At 44.4% G+C, this 24267-nt stretch overlaps 1 protein-coding gene across 1 annotated transcript in view; it reads right to left on the bottom strand.

Annotated features, from left to right (window-relative positions):
- SMOX (spermine oxidase) overlaps positions 1 to 24267 on the bottom strand; it is a 255085-nt gene that overhangs the window by 104465 nt on the left and 126353 nt on the right. The window contains exon 5 of the mRNA XM_069632218.1: positions 5663 to 6359. Coding sequence (XP_069488319.1) covers positions 5663 to 6359 — 697 coding nt within the window. The remainder of the gene's footprint in view (positions 1 to 5662; positions 6360 to 24267) is intronic.

Consider the following 24267-nt stretch of genomic DNA (forward strand, 5'->3'; position numbering starts at 1 on the left):
CATTGACAAAAAAAAATTGGCATCAACTGTGAAGATGACATTCCGATTAATATGGAGTAACTCAAAAAGGCATAGATATAACAGTATCGGCCCCATCAGAAAGTAGTGAAGTTAGTATGACCTCCGATGAGATGTTTTCGTGCTTCTGAATGTCTAACTACACTTGTAAATACATGTAGTAAATTAGAAAATAAACTAGGCATCCAGTCTGTGCTTCATAAATGTATTAACAGAAATCGGAAAACTGTGTGACCAGAGTAACAATACAAATTACTGGCAACATAATGAGTGCAAACCTTACTTTCAAGGGAGCTTCAGATTCTACACATTTGTCTGAAAGCCCTCAGCTGATAAATCCAGGGAGAGTCAAACCACCTGTTATCTCCAAAAAAATCTAATGGGGAAAAATATTTAAAAAAATAAAAAATAAAAAAAAACGTCTCACGGGCGTTCATGTTTGCTCGACGGACAAAAATTTCAAAATACTACAGTAACTTGGGCAACAAGATAATACCCAATACCACACCCAAGGACGGTAATCCCAAAAAAATAAATCAATGCTTCGTTGGCAGTTATAGAAGATAATCTGATACCAGTAATACTGTCAAAAGAACCACATACATCTGACTGCCAGATGATAGGAGAGATAACATCTAAAGAACAAACATCTTGCATAACCCCGCCTACTGAATGCTTAGCGCCGGCAAGCCAAAGCGCACTCATGAACACAATTCCGCAAAAGAAGTTGACTGAACTACGGTCTACAACAGGAATACAAGTAATTTAGTCCCAGTTACAGGCGAAGCAATTAAAGCTCTACAATTAAAACAAACAGTAGCCAATGTAAATTATCCACAGCTAAATAGAGCAGCAGTCTTAAATATATTCCACTCTATAATCGGTCTACGTTGTATCAAAGATCGTGGATCAAATGGACCATTGTCGCACAAGTATTGCAAATATTTGGTTTGAATCTGCTTCCACGCTGTAATATATCCTAGAATTAGAGAATTAACTCTTTCGACAAGGATTTAAATGCGAGATAGTAGACATCTACCCTGAAAAAATTAGAACCCCAGTAATAACAAGTGACAGTTACAACAAAACTGGCAATATAGTTAATATCAATGGCAAAAATAATGCTAGTGATAAGCGAGAGGGAGCAAAAAGCTCTAGTATAGCCAACGTTGATGGCCGTACTGTCAAAACCATTATAACAAAACCCATAATTAAGACAGTGCTCCACTCAAGTAATTAAACATCTGACTGGAAGTGGTGCTGAAAATAATGAAAAGAATGACCAAAAAAGTGATGATGCTGGTTATTGGTAATTGCTCCCATTAGCCTTAAAGTCCCATTTATCACAACAAAATTGATGAAACCGACTTGATGTATTAATGGTACACCCGAGATGTTGTCTGGGGAAAATGGGCTATGGTCCAACATAAAACTATGTATTATCATAATATTGAATGAAACCTGGCTGTTAGATAATCTGCTGCTTGATAGAAGATCCACAATTCAAGAAAACGCGACTAAAGGCCGACTTGGTAGTCCAAAATGCAGTCTGTTGATTACGGTTATGTCCCCTTGGTCTGTTATAGAAATTCCTTGTGACTCGCCTTTAGTATTAGTTGGGGAAATCCCAAGGCCTGGTTTTTCACCTGTCAACATCTATGACCCTCCATCTGGAGTTGCTACAAAAATAAATAGGCAGGTTGTAGATATCATGATAAAAAAGTACTGTAAAATATCACTATACATTGTGGGCGATTTTAATGCCAATATAATTTCTATAGATCCTGAAATGCAAATAAACCGTCAATCTAGTTCAAGTCCAAAAGCAATAACAGGAATAAGTCAAGTCCGTGGACAAACATGGTTGCCATACATGACTTGACGGTGTTAAATGGGAATTATCTGGGTCATGACCCAAGAGCATTCACACGAGTAAGGAATTACAGACTATTGGCCATGTTGGACATACCGGCAAAGGTCTTTGCAATTACTCCTGGCAGATCTAAACTCTTGGATAGATTAACATTCTAAGTAAGTACCTAACAGGATTCAGTGCCAAATCTAGAACATCTCAACATCCTAGTATTAGTATCTGCAGTTTAATATGCCTGGATACGCAGAAAGACAACGTTTTTGGTGCCTTCATAGACTTTAGCACTGCATTTCATACGGTCCTAAGAAATAACTTGTGGCGCAAACTAAAAGCATGGAACATCCCGCTGGGACTGCTAAGGATGCTCATGCTACTACATAGGGAAACTAAGGTGAAAGTCAGGTTAAATCCCACCAGCAAATTGTCGGTATCTATACCCACTGGGACGGGGGTAAAACAAGCATGTATAGTGGGCGCAATTTTATTTAATTTATATCTGGCAGATTTCTTGATGTCATTTAATCCTGCCAATCTGAACCCTGTAAAAGTGGGTATAGAGCTTATAAACTGGCTGGGCTACACAGATGATGTTATTGGACTACACACCCAAGGGGTTAAAAAGCTTACTGGATGGCCTAGGAATCTTTGCTAAGCAGAATGGCCTGCGAGTGAACGTAGAAAAAAGTCAAGTGATGATATTTAGTGGAAAAAGTAAAAAGCAGGTGAATATGAGCTGGTTTCTGGAAGGGAACAAATAAGAGCGGGTAAATTCATACACATACCCGATGAGCCCCTAAATTGGAAGCGTCACTGGGCAAAAACTAAATTGAAATGTTGGAGAATGGTTGGCACTAGAAACAGGTTATCAGTGAAGACTGTACTTGTATACAATGAAAATACTTCCAGAATTAGCATATGGAATAGAAATCTGGGGGCACCGTTTCCATACAAAATTAAAACAGTTTGAAGCCAAAATGCTCAGAAAATTATTCTGCATGCCGCATTCTGCATCTGTTGCACTTGACTTGTATCTTATCTAGTTTAACAATAAGGACGTTTATGTGTTCAGTTGACCTAACGACCTTGAAAAACAAGACGATAATGGTTGACTATGCCAAGGCCTTTATGAGCTTAGATAATTATGAACAGATTGGCACATGGGGAACAATATTCACTATATATAGTATATGGAAGGGGGGAGGGGGGGTAATATTGTTATATCCCCAACCAATATAAAAAAGGTTAAAATACTGGTTGAGAAAGAAAAATCAGAATAGTTGATAATGAGAATAACAGTACAATTAGCGCGTAATTCACAGTGGTCCTTTTATCCAGTACATTGATTCACAAACTAATCCACCATCCTATATTGTGGCCTTTTCCTGATTCATGGATGATGCAACAGTACTGGCGCCTAAAATTCAATAAAAGTCCTACAAACTGAAGGAGCTCAGAATGGCCCGTCACAAAATGACCGTGTGCATGTCGGATATGTGGTACAAACACTATTGAATCATTAGAACATATTTTGTCAAGGTGTGAAAATCTGGATTATATTAGAGAACAGACGATGAGAGCTTACAATAGTTGTTTCAGCCCTCAAGGCCCAACTGTGTTATGGCAAAAGTTCATGAATGGAAGTGACCTAAATTTGATCTATCATAGGATCAAATTGTATATGAAATTGATTGCGATACTTGCACTTTATTAATAATATAAGAACACAGTTTTAACTTTCTATATTTTAGAAAGAAACCATGCATTTGATATGTGGATATATTTGACTAAATAGTTTTAAACATTTTAGTAGCTAATATTATGTATGTGTTACATAGCTATGTAATTTTGTAATTTGTGTCTTTTATGTAATGTAGATTTTAAAAACTGTTTATGTTGTATATACACAAAGCAAAAATGCTGAAAGTATATTAATTTCAAATTCAATTTATAATGTTGATTTAGGTTTGTCATGTTATAGTTAGAATATTTGTGAACATTACTCTATATTTGAATGTTTGGTATTTTATGTAAATTTATTCCTACATACTGTATGGGAGCGAGGGGTCCTTAGGCCCCCTCGCGTCGTACGCTCCTCAGTACGAGGCTTGGACCACGTGCCTCCGGTAGTGGGATTGCCCCTTGCCCTTATGTGAAGTTAACCACGGTTGACTGCTGCATAGATGGGACTACTGAGCAGGACACGGGGCATCCATCTTTTGTGCCCCCTTTCGACTCCATCTTGGGTAAACAGGCCTCACCGCGATAGTACAGCAATGCTCAGCTCCCCTTCCACCGCAGCAGCCAAGGACAGAGACACACACACACAAAGCACGCAGGCAGCTGGTTGGCCCCCACCCTTGCACTCCCCCTGCGAAGGAAAGCTCTGCGCTTCCATTTCTCATGCTGAAGCCGGAGAAAGTTGCAACAATCAATATGCTGCAGTTTTCTTCCTCTGAGATCACTGCTCGCCTGAGAACCGGCATGTGAACCAGAATGAGCTAAGCACTTTCTGCTCGATTCATCCCCATAAACGTGCCAGCCACCCACCCCCAATTTAGAACAATTTACTGTCATCTTGACCCTGTGCCCCCTGTAAGGTATTTCTTTCAAGTGCCAGACCCTCGCCTGTGCTGCGAAATCCACCCAACACACCCACTACTAACCCTAAGCATTTTACTAATATATATATATATATATATATATATTTTTTTTTTTTTACTTGTACTGATGAGTTTGAAGCCTTAGAAAGATGCGAAACACAGCCTGATTGTTCTACATGCACAATAAGGTCAAGGCCTTCAATTAAAGCCACGAAGGACCCAATTGTACTGACAATCATTGTGTGTGACTTATGAAGAAATGTGACAAGTAGTATACAATGTTTTCAATAATTTGTTATTTAGTGTGTAACATATTAGCTTAGACCCTGACCTGCATGGAGCACAAGATGTTTGACGTCCGTCAGCTACTCAGCCAACCAGGAGGAAGAGATGCCACCCACACCTACAGCACCACACCGCCTGGTCAATCGGGTCCATTTAGCATTTTTTGTTAGAGTTACTTTGACTAATATAAATATAAGTATGATGTAATGAGATGGGGGAGAGTTTTTGGGTTATTTCCTAGCTGGAGAAATAAACCATCCTTTGAACTCTTGCAGCCGGGTCTCAGTGCCTCTTTCCCCGACAAGGGGTTGTGTCTATTTTATTTTTTCTCTCACACGTAGCAATCCGGGGAAAGGCACCTACAGTACCCTGCAAATACAGATTCAACATTTTCTTCTACAGTTTGTTCCAGGTTGGTTATATTCTCCTACACTGCTTTGGTCACCTTATGCACAACACTTCGCAAAACACAATATTGAAATTGCATCTCCGTTGTAAAGCATTTTGGTTAATGTGTTGTCATTCTGTGAACACCCTTCCAGGCAATCAACCATCTGTATTCTGGTGTCAGAGGAGCTCTGAAGATTCCCAATCTAATAAATACCCACAGTGGATTACCCATGTGTTAAAAAGGTTCTGCCCAGATTTTTTTCCTGCAAGAAATAGTTGTCTTCAAATGCTTTTTGAGTTTGTGGTTTAAAAAAGTGTTGCATATTGCTAGCCAATTTTAAAGCTGCTTTTAAAACTATAAACCATAAAACACTAGGAATAGATCCACCCCTATTCCTAGTGTTTCCTGTGCCAATGGACATTCGTCTTATTGCACTGTTTTGCACCAAAACGAAACTTGCCCAAATTGCAGATGTTGAACTGGACCAGTACCAACCTGTGAATCTACGTAGAAGTTCAGTGCAGGTCTCTGCAACTGTTTCGTCATCATACTTTTCCATTATTAGAGCTTCTTCACCACAAATCCAGCCACTCAGAACATATCCATATCGCTCAGGCGGATACAGAACATCAAAGCTGCAAATCTTTCTGTACCACATCTCTTCTGGATAAGTCAGACTCTCGACCTCAGCCTCATCCTCCCAGACAAACTGAATGCTATTGCATTCGGGACTCCAGAATGGTTCTTCAAACTCTAGTATGATCTTGTCAGTGGTGCTAATTCCTAGTTTCTGAATGGCAACTACTTTATCCTCTGGAAGGTGAGGGTGGAACATGCATTCATGATACTTCTTCAGGACCCCAAGAGAAACAGTCACAATGACATGGTCGGCGGGAATAAACTCATAGTCTTCACACTCCACAAACACTGGGTAGCCCTTGTCTTCTGCCTCGTCACTATTGTGGTCAGCCACCCGTTCAATCTCCTTGCTGATGGACCGATTCCAGTGTATGCATTTCACAGGTTTGCAGAACTGGACAACAGACTCTGGAATGGAATGAGCAAGTATCTCCACTATCTTGATAAATCCAGATGGGATGACATGATGGGCACCAGGTATTTCAGTCCACTCGCCAAACTCACTGAGGGAAACTTCATCCATGCTGTGTGAGCTACTCTCGCAGCTCTCGACCTGAAAATAAATTTAAAAAAAAAAAAAAAAATCAGACCAAGCTTAAAAGCAAAAATTAATTTTAAAAACAAATTTAGCAAGTAAGCACCTATACTTCCAAAATGACTGCCGTTGCACAATTTATCTTCTGCTGAGGGCAATATTTTAAAACTATTTCATGATGAACGTGGAACTAATCCAAATACTGATAATTCCTAAAAGTATTACAGAGGATACATACTAGCAAGCATGTTAGTTATGTGGAAATAAAGTGCTGTGAAAAACTAAGCTCAAAAGTGGTCTGTTGTATGGAGAATAGCCAAGAAAGGTAGCAACCCAAATGCCAAGAAGAGTTGCATGTATTAACCCACATGCACATCATTAATTTGCCAGAAAACGCCCAGTGTGCCTGTAGTGCTCCACACAGCGCCTAGATGCCAGACTGCTTGTGATAAACGTACAGCCCATCCACCACCTCAGATTCAGCTATCCAACCCTGGCTACCAAGCATCAGTCATACCTCCACCTTACCACCAGCTGCTGTCTCTTCCACATGCCCTGGACTTCCAACACACCACCCATTGTTGAATTAACCTCAATAACAATTTTAGCAGCAAGGCTTGTTCCGCTAAAAAGTTGCAAAAGGGAGGAGTGATCAGCAGAGTATTTTCTGGACTCATTGGCCAGAAAGCAATCAAGCAATATGACCCGAGCGGCGGGGGCATTACCGACTCAGGTAACGCCCCGGCGCCCATAGTTATAGGCCCGAGGGAAGCGAGGGCCTTAACGAAGGCCCCGGGGCATTACCCGAGTCAGTAATGCCCCCGCCGCGAGGGTCATATTGCTATTAGTACCCCGGCCCGCATTATGTGCGTGACCAGGGCACTAAAAGCATTTTTTTTTCCCCACGAAAAGCCGCAGCGTTTCGGGACAGTAAAAAAACAAAAAAAGCAACCAAGAAAATGGCTGCCGGGAAAGGGAAAACGGGAGGCCGTTTTCCCTTTCCATGGCGGCCATCGGGAGCGGACGCGCCGGGAACACAAGTGTTCCCAGCGCGTCCGCTCCCAAAAAAAAAAAAGAAGCAGAAGGTAAGTAGGGTTGGGAGGGCGTTTCGCAGGGGAAGGTTGGAAAAAATAAATAACGTACCTGCGTTCCTGGTAGGGGACGATGCAAGCCTCCAGCCGTGTGTCTCCACACTGCTGGAGCCTGCTATCGTTCCCCAGCGGGGACGCAGCAGCAAAAAGGTAAGTGGGGCGGAGAGGGCAGGGACGAGGGAGGGAGGGTAAAAAAAAAAAAAAAAAAAAAAAAAAAAAAAAAAAAGCTTACCAGCGCCCCCGGCGGGGGTGAAGGCAGCTTCTTAGCCGTGGGGAGGCTCGGAGCGGGGATGGCCCCGCTTCCAGCCTCCTCATTGGCTGAGGGGCTGCCACGCCCCCCCGCCGGGGACAAAGGCCGTGGAATCCCGATAAAGGGATTCCCAGCCTGGTAATGACTCGCCGGATACTAATTGGCCATATAACAGCATTCCAGCAAATCTCTAGGAACAAGAGCAGAAAAAGGCAGGTGAAGGAATCTAGAGACATCTGCATGGTGTGTTCATCAACAAGGCTTCTTCAGCTATAGCTGCCTTTCACACACGGGCACAAACATACCAACCCAAATGGTAGTAAGACAAGAGATTACAAGTATTTAAGATTGCTATCTGGTCTAGTGTTGTAGGAGGCTATAGAAGGAACCCAAGCAGGAGTATTGCATGTATGAGACATCCAATTGGTTCTAAACTGGGTATAATGTAGCAGTCCCAATTACATTAAATGTCCCCTTACTGGTGCGCAAGACACAAAATGTTCTTGTTGGTGTATGTAAGCAAGATGAAATGAACTTTAATTTAGTAGATGGAATACTGTGCAATTCTCCACTACAGAAAGGACAATAATTATTCTGGGCTGTTCAATGTGTGAGGGTGTAAAATATGGATGGTGATAAATCTGTCCTACAGGTAACCTCAACCCACTGAGGAATAAAGGTTAAACCCTGACCAGTTATACACCAGTGAAGGATGAACCCGTTACACGAGCCCCTGATGTGCTAAGAATGCCTTGTTTGTTAAGGAACACAGGTAATGTATATGGAAATTATGTACGAAATGTGGCAGGACAGTATTCATCTAAATGTTAACGGAGGATAGCACAGGGGCAACGTGCTGGTCTTGGAAGCAAGACCATGCAGAGCAACAGATTCAAATCCCAGATCCGCACTTCAAAACCGAACTTACGTATGGTATTAGGCGCGTTATAAAAAACAATTATTTAAAGAAATCGCTTCTTGCCAAGAAGCTGCATGACGAAATTCTGGATTCTCATCCATGGTGGTGTATAGGCCCATTCCCCGTCTTAGACGTGCAAATATAAAATAAATATGACACACCCCAATGGGGAATGAGACTAAGAACAGGGTGCGAGAGTTAAGTTTCGTTTATGTAAAATTGGCATCTAGATAACTCTGCTGCCCGAGAGCGCTCTGGCAAACAATACACGTACAATTGATTAAAAGGGTAAAAAGCGTCAATGATGTCAGATGCAAATGTTACAAAAGTTCATTATGAATGGACACAGGACAAAAATGTATAGGTACATGTAGGCGCTGCCCCTCCCTGGTTGGCTGCTTAGGTGCTGAGGTAGGGCGGGCCCTAGCTAAGCGAACATGAAATACTACCATTAGACATGCATTAAATAATGGTCACTACAAATCCTTAGAATACATTATCATAAACCTATGAATTGCATACATCAAATTACAGCATCACTCATTGGGACTTGTATGAAGTACAGGGCTTAGGGTCTTGGTCAGTGAGAAAACATCGATGGTGGGGTGGGTCCACGTTCATCAAAAGAGGCTGTAAGGCATTCTGAAATTTGTTAGTTCTAGGGTGCAATATACTGTGACAGAGGTCTGATGTTAGTCGGGGGCACACTGGAGTGGGCTTCACAGCAGGGTCACACGTCTTTTACATCAAGAGAATACGTTGCAAGGGCAGAGGGTTATACTGGCAGTAATTTTCCAACAGCGGGGGCAAGAGGGCACAGGCTGGTTTGTGGCGACGGATGGGCATGTTTCAGGCCGGTTCACACACAGGACAGTGATCTCAGAGCAAGAATGAAATGTTACATTGGTGCATTTGTTTCAATTATCTCCGGCTCATCCGTGAGAATGGTGCTGCGAAGCATTCAGGCACAGTGAGAAAAGGTGGGGGGCATGAGCACGGCGTTGCAGAGGGGAGAGAAGCCTTTTCGTATTATCGCAGTGAGGCCTAGTCCAAAGATGGAGTCGAGAGTACACAAAAGCCAAGTGTCCCGCACAATAACCTCACTTCTGCCACTGTCAATGAAACTGCTAGTGTGCATGCGAGCAGTGGAAGCGTCCCCCATTATTGTATGAGCAAGTGGCTTACAGCGTGCTGAATGTATGGGGGGGCCTAAATGACCCCTCACTCCCACACATTTCCCCCCCTTTCGTTACATCTAAAGTAACAAACTACTGTTTATTATTGTTCTCATTCCGATAATACTCTGCTTCGTCCCATGCAGGTGTACCCCTTTATTGGCATCCAAGCACTACATACACCTCTCAGGCTCAGCCCTCTTCTTGCGTACTCATCAGGTGTGCAGATCATATATACACATTCCTCCATCCCCATCCAGGTCCACCCACACTTTCCTGTACTATTGCAGCTCCCGTGGCTCTTTAATTGTTGTGTGATATTAACTATCCACCCTATCCCCATGTTGGTGATAGACGGCTGTCATGCGGCATCTTGGTGGGTTTTGTTCACCAGTCTGCATTTGTGCATCTATCATGGTTGCTACCGTTGTCTGTTTGCCCATTGTTACCATCATCATTGTTGAACTAGGCATTGATTTCGCACAACATTGGACTCCTAGTTGGCAAACAGAAAAATAGTAAAATAAAAACGACGACTGGAACAAAAGTTTATCATGCTACTGAACCATGACGGTATCCAATTAATCAGTACCGAACCAGTTGCTCAGCTCTATTCTCCTTCCTTCAGCATTCTCTCCCCCAGGCTGTGGACTGCCAACATGACGTGGGAGAGGGTCCCATTATCCGCGTCTTCAAAAAGGTACGAATGTACAGCATGCGCTCCCGATTTTTCGGCAAACACCGCCGTCTATTGCTGTGAGAAGGTCCAGGACGTACCAGTTCTGCATTGTCATTAGGCGCAAGGTTCAACCTTGCTCACAATGAATCCTTCTTCAGTGTCGTTGGCCAGTTGGATCAGTTCCCAGCGTGCTATTTGTAGCCATTTGGCGTTCGTTTCTGCCTGAAGTCCTGGCATTAGGAGGGAGGCAAATAATTCGGCTGAAACATTCAACAACTTGTACCTAGCAAGGATTTCAGTGAGGAGTTTGGACGATTCACTGGAGATATAGTTTGACCTCATCTTTGGTCAGAATGTCGTATGCGGAAGGCTCTGTTGCTGCTGACTGAGGTGCTGCCGATGTGTCAGCCGAATTCCATGCTGCCGATACGCCAGCCACCTCTCTCCCCCCTTTGATATGGCTTTCTGGGATTACCATTAGCGCTGAGTGCCGGGTGGCCAGGGTGTATGTGCCCTTCCATGATGTCGGTAAATGCAGGTAAGCTTGTTTGCCACACACCCAGTACATGTCCATGAGCGCTGCTGTACCCTTTTTCATATCAGGGATGATTATTTTGTTGCACTGCTTGTTGGACCCCATCTGCACCTTCCCTTCGCCGTGAAAACAAAGTTTGTGCGGTATTTCTCTATGGGTTTTGATGGGCTTCTCAAGTGCAGTAACCCATGTGACTTTTGCAATGTGCTGGGACCAGACAGGAGTACACGTTTCTTTGACCCATTGAAAGTTTTCTTCAGTTAGTCCTTGTAGTGCCTCAGCTTTGCACATGATCATCTTGTCATGCCACTTATTCTCTGTAAACCTTGTCCCCTTTCATGACATAAAATGGTTCTTCAATGCAAATCACTCCTTGCGGCTTGCTCGTGCAGGTTCTCTCATTCTGCAGCATTTCTATTGTAACTGTGCGTGACTGGAAGGTGCTCCGAATTCTACACAATATGAGATGAATTAAACATTGTGCATCCAACAAGGGCACTTGAGGTACAAGTATTTTAGGTGTGCCTGATGCATGCGGTATGAGAGAGCAAACATAGCAGCTCATTTGCCGCTTGTTTTGCTGTTGCACTCATGTCGGAGTACCATTTGTTAAATTGGTCTAGGTGGTGAGGGGGGGGGGGGGGAGTTTGTTCTTCAATTTCATCTAATCCCAGGCCATGGTACAAGTCATATCATTCCCTCCTGCCTCCCTTTTCCCTCTACTCCTCCCCCTTCCTGTTATTTATCAGCTTCACCCTCCTATAGTTTATGGGAAAGACAGCTGCCCAAGTTCTGTCGTTGAGTTCACTAGCTGCTTGCCAGGCCTGTGGTTTTGGGGTCTTTTATGTAACTGTTGTAGTAGGATTAAAGTGCATTATAGTGCCATGTGAGGTAGGTTCTGTGGTTGTTTGCATGTCAGCATTTATGAGTCCGGCTCACCCTCCCAGGAGTAATCCCCATCATACTGATTGGTCACATTATCTTCACTTGGTTTAATAGCAGCAAGTGAGACACGTGGGGTTGTGACAGTACGATTCTTCTGCAACGTAGTAAGATTGCCATTTGCAGAATGGTTATGTTTCCACATGTCTTAACTCCAGCCCATATGAGCGTTGAGCCCTCTCGTATCAGGTTTACCCCCACCCCCCTCCTCTTTCATATACTTAATTATGAAAGCTACAGTCCAGTACCAGGATGCTAAACATAACATCACAGAAAACAATATTGCTGCAAATTTAAGGCCACACTCCAGGCTATACCACATGCTTATTCTACTGTCTACCCTATCTAAATTTGTGTTGTCGTCGTCAGTAAGTTCCCTTCTTTCTGTCATTTTTCCACCTGGAGGGGCAATATAAAATTGTTAAGTGGCATGCATACATTTTATTATTACTCATATTAATTTCTTTTTCATTAGCATCACATTACTTCTCAACTTATTTATTATTTAATTCTCAATACTTTTAGTGTGCACGCTTCTATTCTGCAACTGTTCTTTACATTCTATCAACAAACTTAATTCTATATCACAGAGAATTTTAATAATGATCGTTTTCCCATGCATAATGTCGATCCCAATAGTGCGGAATATAGAGAAAGAGGAAAAGAAGAAAAGAGAGCCCTACTTCATTTTTACATACACATATATTTGAATGTGTACACTTTTTTTCTAGTCTTATGCAATGTTTTTTTATTCGTTACTCTGAATTTTGTCCATTTGTTGTTTGTATAACCGTCTTTTATCCGCTTGCAACTACATTGCTGTTATTGTGTTCACTTTGAGGGATTGCACTATTGTGCGCTCTTCTCACATCTGACAGATGCACCCACTATTTCAATCCCTTTACTTTAACCGCAGTAGGTGTGCAATAGATATCTTCGTAGGGCCCATGAAATCTTGGAGGGTTCCAGCTCCGCACAAAGCTTTGCACGTACACACTTTCACCTGGCATTAATTGACCTCTTGGGCTGTCTTGTGCTGGCATTGTAGCATCTGTTTCAGCATTTTGCGTAAATGGTGGCGCTATCTGTTTTGCTATGCTAGGCACTGTGCGTGTCAAGCGGGTGAGGCATTCCTTAAATTCATCCCCTAGCACTGTGGCAGCTCTGAGCGTCTGATGCTCCCATCACTGGGGAAAGTGCCATATGGATGCGCCAACCCGTCACTATTTCGTGAGGGCTCAAGTGATGGTCTTTACTTGGTTGCGTTGTGAGTTGGAACAGTGCTAGGGGTAAGTAATACACCCAGTTTTTCTTAAGGGCGTTACACAACTTGGATAGTTGATTGGCCGTTGATTCTTTCCACCACCCCATCCACCTACGGGTGATAAATCGAACATAACTTGTGCTTAACACCCAGTAATGTGGTTGCTTCTTTGAATAGATCATTTACAAAGTGTGTGCCATTATCTGACCTTATAACATCACATATGCCCCACCTCGAGAAAACTTCCCGAACTAGGAACGTTGCGGCACACTGGGTGGGGGCATGGTCCAGATCGAAATTCATCAGACGAAGGCTGTAAATATTGGGGATGGATCCCCACTTCAGACGTGTTGCCGGTAATGGCAACAAAGAGACTGAGAAATGTTCCGAGCTGTTTTTCACAAGCAATAATAGTGGCATCAGCTATAAAGCATATACATCGTTAGAGCTGAACAGGACGTTATAGAATTTGCCCTCATTTATTTTTTCACGACGGGTTCAGTGCATTTACATTCAGATCGATCAACACACGTTTTGCCTTGAAATAGACCCGTTGTCCAGGGTCGAAACAAATGTTGGCAGTTCTGTTTTTGCACCAATTCATAAAATGTGTTTCAATAGCATTTTGGCTGACAAATTTATTGTACTATACCACTTGTCACATTGTGCTCGTTTATTTGTTATAAACATAGTTTAAATGTGTATTGATTACTTGCACCAGGTCTGCGCAACGACTTAGAGGTGACACTTTTGAGTTTGCATTTATATTTAACTAGCAGTTTTGAGGTACCTGCTAGTCCCTCGTAGGTGCTGCAACCCCCTTCTCAATTGGTCTTTAAAAAAGGTATCATTTATTGAATTTAGTCTTTTTGAATTTTTGTCAAACCCTGCGCCTCATAACTACGGCATACCTCACCTCTGTTTTCGAATTCCGCAGCTTGAGCCGAGTAATGAGGGGAGGTATTTCAATGTGAAATAGTCTGTCATCATCTCATCTGTCCATTTTAGCAGGACATTCTTTTGTGCTTCCTTCAGGGCCTGTAGCAGTGGGCGCGTGTATGCTGCGTAATCAAGTATCCAGGCACGGCAGTAATTGCAGATGCTCAGAAATGTTTGCATGTCCTTCACTGTCTTTGGTATCGTCAGGTTGCATATTGCTGCTACTCTATCTGGTAAAATTCTTTCCCCATCTTTTGAAATTAGCTGTCCTAAATAGAGCACCTCTGCTAGGCAATATTGCAGCTTACCTTTGCCCACCTTGTATCCTTTTGTGGCTAGTAAATTTAGCAATGTTATCGAATCGGCCCTGCACTTTTCTTCACTTTTACTGCAGACGAGTAGATCGTCCATGTACTGTATTATCACGCTCTCTACATCAATGTTGCCAAGATCTTCGTGCAAGATTATTGAAAATGCTTGGGCTTTCACAATATCCCTGTGGTTACCTACAAAGTTCATATCGGTTCCCCCCTAGCGTGAATGCTGTGAGGTACTGACAGCTTGGATCAAGTGGTATCGAGAAGAAGGTGTTCTTTAAATCCACTACTGTGAAACAAGTAGCATCTTTAGGTATGCTACACAAAATGGATGCAGGGTTAGGCACTAATGGAAACTCCTTCTGTATGACATCATTAATTGAGCATAGGTCCTAGATCATCCTCCAAGCCCCGCCCCTTGCTTTGATTGGAAAAAAAAAGAAAAAAATCGCTGTGTCGCATGGTGAAGTGGATGGCTCTATCATCCCTTGTTGCAGTAATGCATTTATTGTTTCTCGTATCCCTTCCTCCACATCCCTTGATAGTGGGTATTGTTTTACTCTAGGCGGTATTGCACCTGGTTTCAGTTATTTTGATGGGCGTGACTTCTTGTAAGAGCCCTACATCATGGGGGCCTGTGGTCCATATTTCTGGCAGGACCTTTTTCCAGATCTTCCTCAAATATAGTGGGTGGCACACTAACACTTGCCATGAGAGGGTTGTGTATCTCCCTGTGTTGGAGCAGGTCCGTCACATGGTACACTTATTTCCATTATTATTTCCCCATCATTCTCAATGTCAGTGAACAGTTCAACAGTTAAATCGTGCAACATTATGTTTGGGTACATAGTACTGTTCTCCATTCGCATCCATGTGTGTCCAGCCCTATTACCGCAATACGTTTACTTGAAACCTATACCCCTTCTAGATCAATAGACAAAATGGTGCCTGAGACAACATATGTATTTACAATTGGGCGGAAGACAAAATCTGAGGGTACTTTCCATTCTTTCCTTGTTATCTCTGGCACCACTCTGGCAAGTACCCGGATCCCATATACAAACATGTCCATGTCTATGGGCACCCCCCTTACAGCAAGTTCATTGGTCATGGTGCTAATCATCAGCATTGCCCTTACTGGCCACACTCCTGGGGTAGAGCACATTATTCCCAGCTTGGTAAAGGAAATGGTCATATTCAATTTACTCAGGAGGTCCCTTCCCAACAAATTTATTGGAGAGTCTTCATGATATAGTAGAGGTGCTTTTAAATATAGCCCCAGAGAACCCTTGCGTTTCCAAATCCCTCCCCCCCCCAAACCCCCTCCCTCCCCGAGAGCGGGAACTTGACTTCCATGAGACGATTTTTCAGTTCCCGAGTCCACCATAAAGATGAACTGCTCGTTGCCCATCTCCCCCCCCCACACCCACTCCCCCCCCCCCTCGAGTGGTTCCTCCACTGCACGTAGGGTAGTGGCTAGGACTGGACATGCAAGTGCTTTCTGTGGGCTGTCCTAGTCTGCATATGTCTACGTTCCTGGAACAGAGAATACATTGGTCACCACTACCACTGCGCCGCGTAAAGGAGCCGCTGCGCCATTTGCAGCCGTTGCAAAAATGTTAGTTTTTGCATTACCCATAGTGTTCTGCCATGCCATTTGTTGCTGCGTACCTCTCTGCTGTGGTTGGTGTCTTTGTTGCATTTGTGGTTCATTATAGTATTGTTCATTTTGTCCATTCCCTCCCATAGGTAACCTATAGGGACTTCCTGGGTGTGGGTGACCATACTGCTGCTTGTTTCCCATGGGGGGCTGCCATTGGTAATCACCCATTGGTCGCATTCTGCACTCACTCGAAAAATGTCCCTCCTCTCGCAATTACAACATGACCCTTTTGATCCTCCACTCATCCCTGGCCCTCCAAATCCCCTATTTCCCAATCCTCCAAATCCCCCTCTTGGATCCTCGGTACCCACCTTGTCCTTTTTCTGAAGTTCCTTGCCACTGGGGCCCTCCATACTGCTCCTCTCCGTCCCATTGCTCCTGTCCATTCGCAGCCCAACTTCCGGCCATCCTTGCTATTTCCTACCCTCTCCTCTCCTTCCCCCTGTCAGTTGCTGTTGTGGCATTCATGGCCGCCACCTTCACCAATTTATTTTGTACTAACTTCACTTCGTCTGCCAACCTTCTCTGTACTATCTCTCTTTCTCTTTCTTTGATCCTCCTACAATGGTGCACAATGATACTCTGAATCTCTGGCCAGCCTTTGGCTTATATCGCAGCCAAGGCCTTCTGTACCTCCTTTAAGAAGGTGGCGGATTGGTCCCACGCCCTGCCTGTATTAATTTCCATTGCCACCTTGACGCGGCCCTTTCATATTCTTGGTCAAATGGGAATGGCAGCGGAGATCCTACTGCTGCCACTCCCTCTTCATATTCATCCAGGTCACTCCATACTTCCTCCATCTCCCCCACTGACTCTCTCCTTGTCCCTCCCCTCCTTGGCTGTTTGGGGTTGCAGGTCTTATTATTCTTACGGGTTTGCCATTTAAATGGGACAGGCACTCTCTCTCCTGGCCCTTCGGTATGGGTGCCGGCGGCGGTGGGGATCCTCCTGCGACACTTGCGGGAGGGGTGAGGTCAACTGCTGTCAATGGTGGTACTTCCCCTCCCCTGGCAACATCTTGCCCCTAGCACACAAGGCTCTTAACTGTGTTATTTCCATATGTGCATGTGCGAGCTGTCTGTCTAAGTCTCCTGTAGCTGTGAAAAAGTTCACTGGAGGGGCACTAGTTGGCCCATATAACCCTCCTGTTTCATATGGTGGCAGGGCAGTCCATGACGCAGTTGCCAGGGTAGTTGGTTTGGAGGGTGCTGGCACATACAGGGGCTCACTGTATCCGACTGCCGGCCTGGTCAATCCCGGGTAAATTCTAGTGAGGTCATTCTCTCTCGTTGTTGTGCATTCTTCTTCCCCTGCAGCACCCTCTCCCCCCCCCTCCGGGGCCTTTTCTATCTCGATTACTGTGCCTTTACGCTAGGCACTACTTCCTCGAACATTCGCCATAGATCTAGTACCTCCCTTCTGTTCTGCAATTGCTTCCCCCTATATTTCGCTAGTAGATGTGCTGATACAAGATCTAAAACACGTTTAATAAACGACCCTCCTTCAGGCCATATAGGCAACACTCTCTCCTTTTATTTCCGACACCCATTGGTCGTGGTACTTCTGTATTTTCTCGCTATACAAAGGGAGATGTTGACAGATATGTGCTAATGGTGTAGTCCCGCCCATAATACTGTATTTTTTGCTCTTATTTGTGTTCATTTCTTTTTTCTGGGTACAATTACACAATGTCAATTACTGAGTGACTGCCTTTCTTTAACACCTCTGTTCAATCTTATTTTGCTGCCAACATCAGAAAATATCACAACCTTTTTTTACGTACACCCCTTTGCAGGAATCACAAATTGTTCACAAACATAAATCACAAATTAGTTAACAATATTTCTCAGACCTTATTTTGGTGAATACAGATACATATGTACTTACTGACAAACCAACACGAAAAACTTTAACATATTGATGAAAAAAGTTTAGCACATTGAACATGTAACATATACTCCCTTTCTCGTTTATCCCCTCCTTTCAGTTTATTGTCCCTCGCCCTTATTTTCTCAGACACTCCCCACCTCTGAGTCCCCTTAGGATACCTCTCCAAGAATTCTACTCACACGGAAAAAGAAAATTCCAAATTACTACTCCGAGTCTACTAGATATATGAGCTCCTACATTTTTCTCTTTATCTCCACTTATTCCCTGCACTGGTCAAGACAATGCTATGCGGCGCCGCCTTCTACCCCACTTCGTAGCTAGGACCCCATACTCTATGTGGCCATTAGGTTGTTGTGGAAATGAAGATAAAGGATAGGTAAGAGAAAGCCTCTGCCACATTCACACAGACCCTAAACTATACCCCCAGTTTCTGTTTTTATTTTCCCCCATTTTATGACTTTTTAAGTTTTTATACCCCTTTCCCAATTTTTCTTTCCTCCCCTAAGAGTCTCGCAACCAGTACTCACGTGTTCAGTAGGGTGGTCCGAGAGCCACTGTTCACGGTGTGTGGGAGCGAGGGGCCAATGGGCCCCTCTCTGCCATCACTTCTCCGTACAAAACTCGGACCAAGTGCCTCCAGTGGTGGGTACGCCCCTCGCCCTTATGCGATGTTAACTTTGGGTTACATTCGCGTAGATGGGACCACTGAGCAGGCCACGGGGCATCCATTTTTTGTACCCCCTTTCGACTCCATCTTGGTGACCAGGCCTCACTGCCTCTCTCCCTTTCCCCGCCGCAGCAGCAGCTCGGAGCACATGGCCCCCACCCTCGTTCCCACTCTGACTGGAAAACTCTGCAGCTCCATTCTCACGCTGAAGCCGGAGATGCTTGCAACAAATAATAAATGTAACATCTCTTTTCCTCTGAGATCACTGTTCTGCATGTGAACAGGAGCCAAGCACATAGCTCGTCCATCTCCACAAAAGAGTCTTTGCCCTCTTATCCTCGCCAGTTGAAACTTATTGCCATTCTAACCCTGTGTCCCTGCAAGATATTCCTTTCATGTGAACCATGCTATGAAGCCCACCCAACAGACCCCCAACTAACATTAGACCCCTGCTGCAGTATATCGTGCCTAATACTAACAAATGCCACATACCTGAGATTCTTGTGAGACTAACCCCACAGTTCAGTGAGAGTATTATAGTGGTCAAGACCCGTAAACCTGTGATCTGTATAACCCAAATGTTACAGATGATATAGATACCTGTGTGATTTGTATAGTGACATGATCAACTACTGAGTGTCTTTTTTATCAACCATTATTTAGTGCATGCATTATTTAGAATGCATTTTCTTAGCTTAGACAGTGACCACCGTGTTTCACAGCGACCTGACCTTCACCCATCCGGAGCACAGATGTCTGACGTCAATCCTCCCGCCAACCAAGCAACCAACCAGGAGGAAGAGATGATGCTCACACCTAAGACACCACCCTGGCTGACCAATCAGGGTCCAACGTAGCATCATATGTTAGATATGTCAATGTGCTTATATAATGTGGTGCAACATTGATGTGGTCAGAGCGTTCTCAGAGATCTAGATAAACTTTTCCTTGAACTCTCGCAGCCTGCTCTTTGTGCCTTATTCCCTGTCCAGGGAGTGTCTGTTTTATTCATTTTACACGTGTAAGTCAGGGAGGGCACAAGCATTTGGTGACCCCGAAGTGATCGGAGAGGTGCCTCGAGGCCAGCGCCGTGCAGTGAGATCCGGGACGCCCCCCAGCAAAACCATCGCCTCCGTGGCGACCAGCCTGTGCGCACCAAGAAGAAGGGTCAAGGGTTCCCGGTTGACGAATACCCGACTGAAAAGCTGCTCACCGAGGCGGGCCACGGCTTGGTTGGGGTGCGGACCTGACTGGGGTCGGACTGCAAGCAGTGACCCTCGAGTCACCTGACTGAACACATGAGTGCCGGTTGCGATGGTTACTAAGGAAAGGTAAGGGGGAAATAGGGGGGACAGGTGGTAATGGGTTATAGGGACGAGTAGGGCCTGTGTGAGAGATGATGAGGCTTTTCTGATCTGTCCTTTATATGGCCATTAGGTTTTTGTGAGAAGTGAAGAGAAAAAGATAAGTGATATCCTAGCCCGAACGGGGTAGAAGGCGGCGCCGCGTAGCATTGTCTCGTCCAGTGCAGAATAAATAAGTGAAGATACAGAGAAAATAGTAGGAGTCTCGTATATTGAGTAGACTTGGAGTAGTTATTTAGAACATTCTTTTTCTGGGTATGAAAGAATTCTTGGAAAAGGGTAAGAGGGGAACAGACGGGAAGAAAAAGCATTCAGGTAGTGCATGTGCATGATGTGTTATAGGTCTTTTGTGTTCTGTCCATTTTTGTCAAGGATATCCAAGTACTGTGATTGATTTGTGGGTAAAGTGGCAAAATATGTAAAAATGAACTATTGAATTTGAACATGAAACAATTATAAGGGTAACATTGAAAATTGATATATATATATATGATAAATATATGTGCATACAAACTACAAGTAATTGAGAAGATTCGTGGTATATTGTCCAGCTAGAAGGAAAGAAAGGCAAGTGGAGCAGTGATTACAGGGAAAGAGAGACTGAAGGGCAAGTACAGACAAAGGGAAAAAATTTCGTCATGGGGGGAATAACACCACTAGCTCATATTTGTCAGCACCTTCCGTTACAGTCAGAAGATACAAAAGTACCACGATCAGTGGTTGACGGAGATAAAAGGAGACAGTGTGACGCCAATTTGGCCAGAAGATGGGTCATTTGATTAAAGGGCGTTAGATTCAGTGTCCACACACTTGTTGGCAAGGTATAAGGGGAAACAGCTACAGAATAGAAGAGAAGTACTAGACCTGTTGCGAATGTTTGAAGAAGTTACGCCTACAGCAGAGGTAGGTAAAGAACGAAAACCAGAAAACGCAGGAAGAGGTAAGCGGAACGCCAAAGGGTGAGTGCACAACCACTACAGCTGAAGGCGATACAACGAAAATATATCCTTTAATGTCAAGGCCAGCAGTAGGATATAGCGAGCCCCTGTACACACCGGCATGTCCCACCCCAACACCATCAACCGGAGCAGTCGCCATGGCACCGGCGCCCTATGATAAAGGTGGTTTGTATGGACCGACAAGTGCACCCCCCGTGAATTTGGCACACTTAACTGGAGAATTAGACCGCCAGATAGCGCATGCACAGATTGAAATAACGCGGCTAAGGGCATTGTGCGATGGAGGTCATATGCTGCCAGGGGGAGGAGAGGTACCACCATTATCCATGGCAGATCCATGGCAGATCTAACGCCAACATTAAGCACAGCAGGGGAAGTGGCGTAATCAATCTCAGAGCCCGCGCGATCAATATCACGAGGAACACGCATACCACAAGGGCGAGAGAAAGAGTGGCCGTCAGGGGAGTTCCTGTTTCATCTAAATGACAAACCCGTGAGGATTATACGCCTGAACAAATTAGTGAAGGTCGCCGCCATCAACGCCAGCGTAGCCACAGAGAGAAAACGAGGGGGATGAAGGAGCGGGAAACAGACCAGTCACAATAACGGCACTGCGGGCAACAGGAGGACAAGGACCGTGGAACGGAGAAGAGCAATACGGCAGACAACAGTAGCAAGAAAGACCAGCAAGAGGAAGCGGTGGGTACCGTGGCCAGAGAGGGGGGGTTGGAGGTATGTGGAATAGAGGATTTGGTGGTCAAGGAATGAGAGGCAGACCACAAGGGTCATGCTGGAATTGTGGGAGATGTGGGAGATGGGGACACTATTCCAGAGATTGTAGAATGCGGCCTTCAGGGTATTTCCAAGGGCAACAGCCCATAGAGAACGAACAAGACTGGGGGTGCCCACACCCAGGTAGCCCCTATGGACTACCGATGGGAGGGAGACAGCAGGACCAGTACTATAACGAACCTCAAATGCAGCAAGGACAGCAACCACCGCCACAACCTATGGCAAGACAAAACGCGGTAGGAAACGCAAACAATAATTGTTTTGCAACAGCCGCAAACGGTGCGCCCGCACCATACCGTGGCGTGACCGTGGTTGGAGACAATGTCTTTTCAGTGCCAGGGCAAGAAAGACATTCAGATTAGGACAGCCCACAGGGAACACTTGCGTGTCCAGTCCTATCCACCACCCTACGTGCAGAAGAGGAACCACTACTGGGGGCAGAGATAAGAAATGAGCAGTTTATCTTTATATCTTTATAGTAGACTCAGGAGCAGAGAAGTCATGTCTTATGGAAGGGCGGTTTCCGCTCTCAAGCAGGAATTTGAGACGCAGGAGTTCTCTGGGGCTATTTTGAAAGTTCCTTACACTAAAGATCTTGATATAACGGTGGGGGAAAAACCGTGTGCGCACCCTTACTGTACCACGAAGATGCGCCAATCAATTTGCTGGGGAGAGATTTATTAAGTAAATTAAATATGACCATCTTGTTTACAGAACGAGGAATAGTATGTTCAACCCCAGGAGTGTGCCCAGTACTAGCCATGTTGATGATCAGCAGTGATGAATGAAGTTGTGGTGCGAGGATATAAGCATGTTTATTTATGGCATCAAGGTATTAGCACGAGTGGTGCCAGAGATAACGAGAAAAGAATGGAGAACACCATCAGATTTCATATTCCGCCCAAATTGCACACACAGATGTCGTGCCAGGCACGATAATGTCCATAGACTTCGAGGCAGTTCAGGTATCCAGCAAACGTATTGGGGTCATAGGACTGGACCAGCATGGGTGCGAGTGGAGAGCTGTGTTATGCATAGACCCAAACATAATGCTAAGAGACATAACTGATGAGGAATTATTCACTGATAGTGAAGATGACAGAAATAATAATGGAAATAAGTATACCATGTGATATTATTTAATCCAGTACAGAGAGGTTCACAACCCACTCATGGCTAGCGTTAATGCCCCACTGGACTATATTTGAGGAAGACATGGCAATGGCAGCACCTGAAATTTGGACCACAGGGCCCACGATGTAGGGTTACTGCATGAGGTGACGCCAATAAAAATAAAAAATAAGACACAGTGCAACAGTAACCGCAATAGAAGCGACCTAGAGAGTGGGAGAGAGCCTAGTCGGACAGAGATAACAGTAACCACAGTAGGGGGCCAAGAGAGAGACCCAAAACACAAAGTACTTCTAACCGCTAGAGGGGGAAAGCCTACGATTGCGCAAAGACAGAAGTATGTTATGTCAGACAGTTAGGTGGAAGCATGCGCAAAAGCTGGATAGTTTAGTAAGGGACAGTAGTGGCTGCTCCCACTTCCTGCACTCTTACCTTTTGGATGCCGATGGTCGACTGCTGCATAACATACTCATACTCTGCGCTGCACCCCTTTGTTGGCAAACATCTGTATCGCACACCACACCCTTGGCCTGCGTGGGCTTTGCCGCAGAGAGTCCGATCCTCAGCTCTTAAAAAGGTATCGAACTTCCAGAGTCTCCTGTGTCGCACAACACTTCACCCTTGGCCAGCAAGGCCTTCTTGGGTGGAGTGGCCAACACACTGGGTCTTAGGACATCGACCTTAGGGGCAATCCGGTGAGGGAAGCCGTTACTTTCCTTTACCTGTGAAACCTTACATACCAACCTGCAAACCTGAAGCTTTCCTGAGGGACTGTCTTTATTCCCTGAACTTGGCTTCATTGCCTCGTCTTACTCAGCCCTTAGTCACTAGTGCCTCTGTGTCCCCTTTGCCTTTGAGACACTCCTACGACAGCGATGGACTAAGATAGGCTAAGTTATAAATGTTTCAATAAGTTCACATATATGGTTGAACTAATTGATTTACCACCATTATTGCGAGTGTCCAACTGTGAATATTGCAACCGTTCTATTATACTACTGCGTGATAGCACTTGCCTTACTTGAATGCTATAAGCCTTCATGTATATAAATAACTATTTTTATACAACTTCCCAGTGTATAAGGGTTGCCTTGGACTAAGTATGTTCCGAGTCGTGTGTGCCTCACTACAGCCCTACCACCTCCTAGACCAAGCCTGGCTGCTCGTCTGCAATCAAACCTATGGATCATTCAGGATATACCTAAGAGGTGCAAACCTGTTCATTCAAGGTGGGCTTTCTAATATATATATATATATATATATATATATATATATATATGATACATTACTCACCGTAATCGTATTTCTGATGCTTGTATCTGCTTAGATTCACATGCTGTGCATAGGCC

The sequence above is a fragment of the Ambystoma mexicanum genome, chromosome 6q (genome assembly GCF_040938575.1).
Source record: "Ambystoma mexicanum isolate Mex_15411 chromosome 6q, UKY_AmexF1_1, whole genome shotgun sequence".
Lineage (NCBI taxonomy): Eukaryota > Metazoa > Chordata > Amphibia > Caudata > Ambystomatidae > Ambystoma > Ambystoma mexicanum.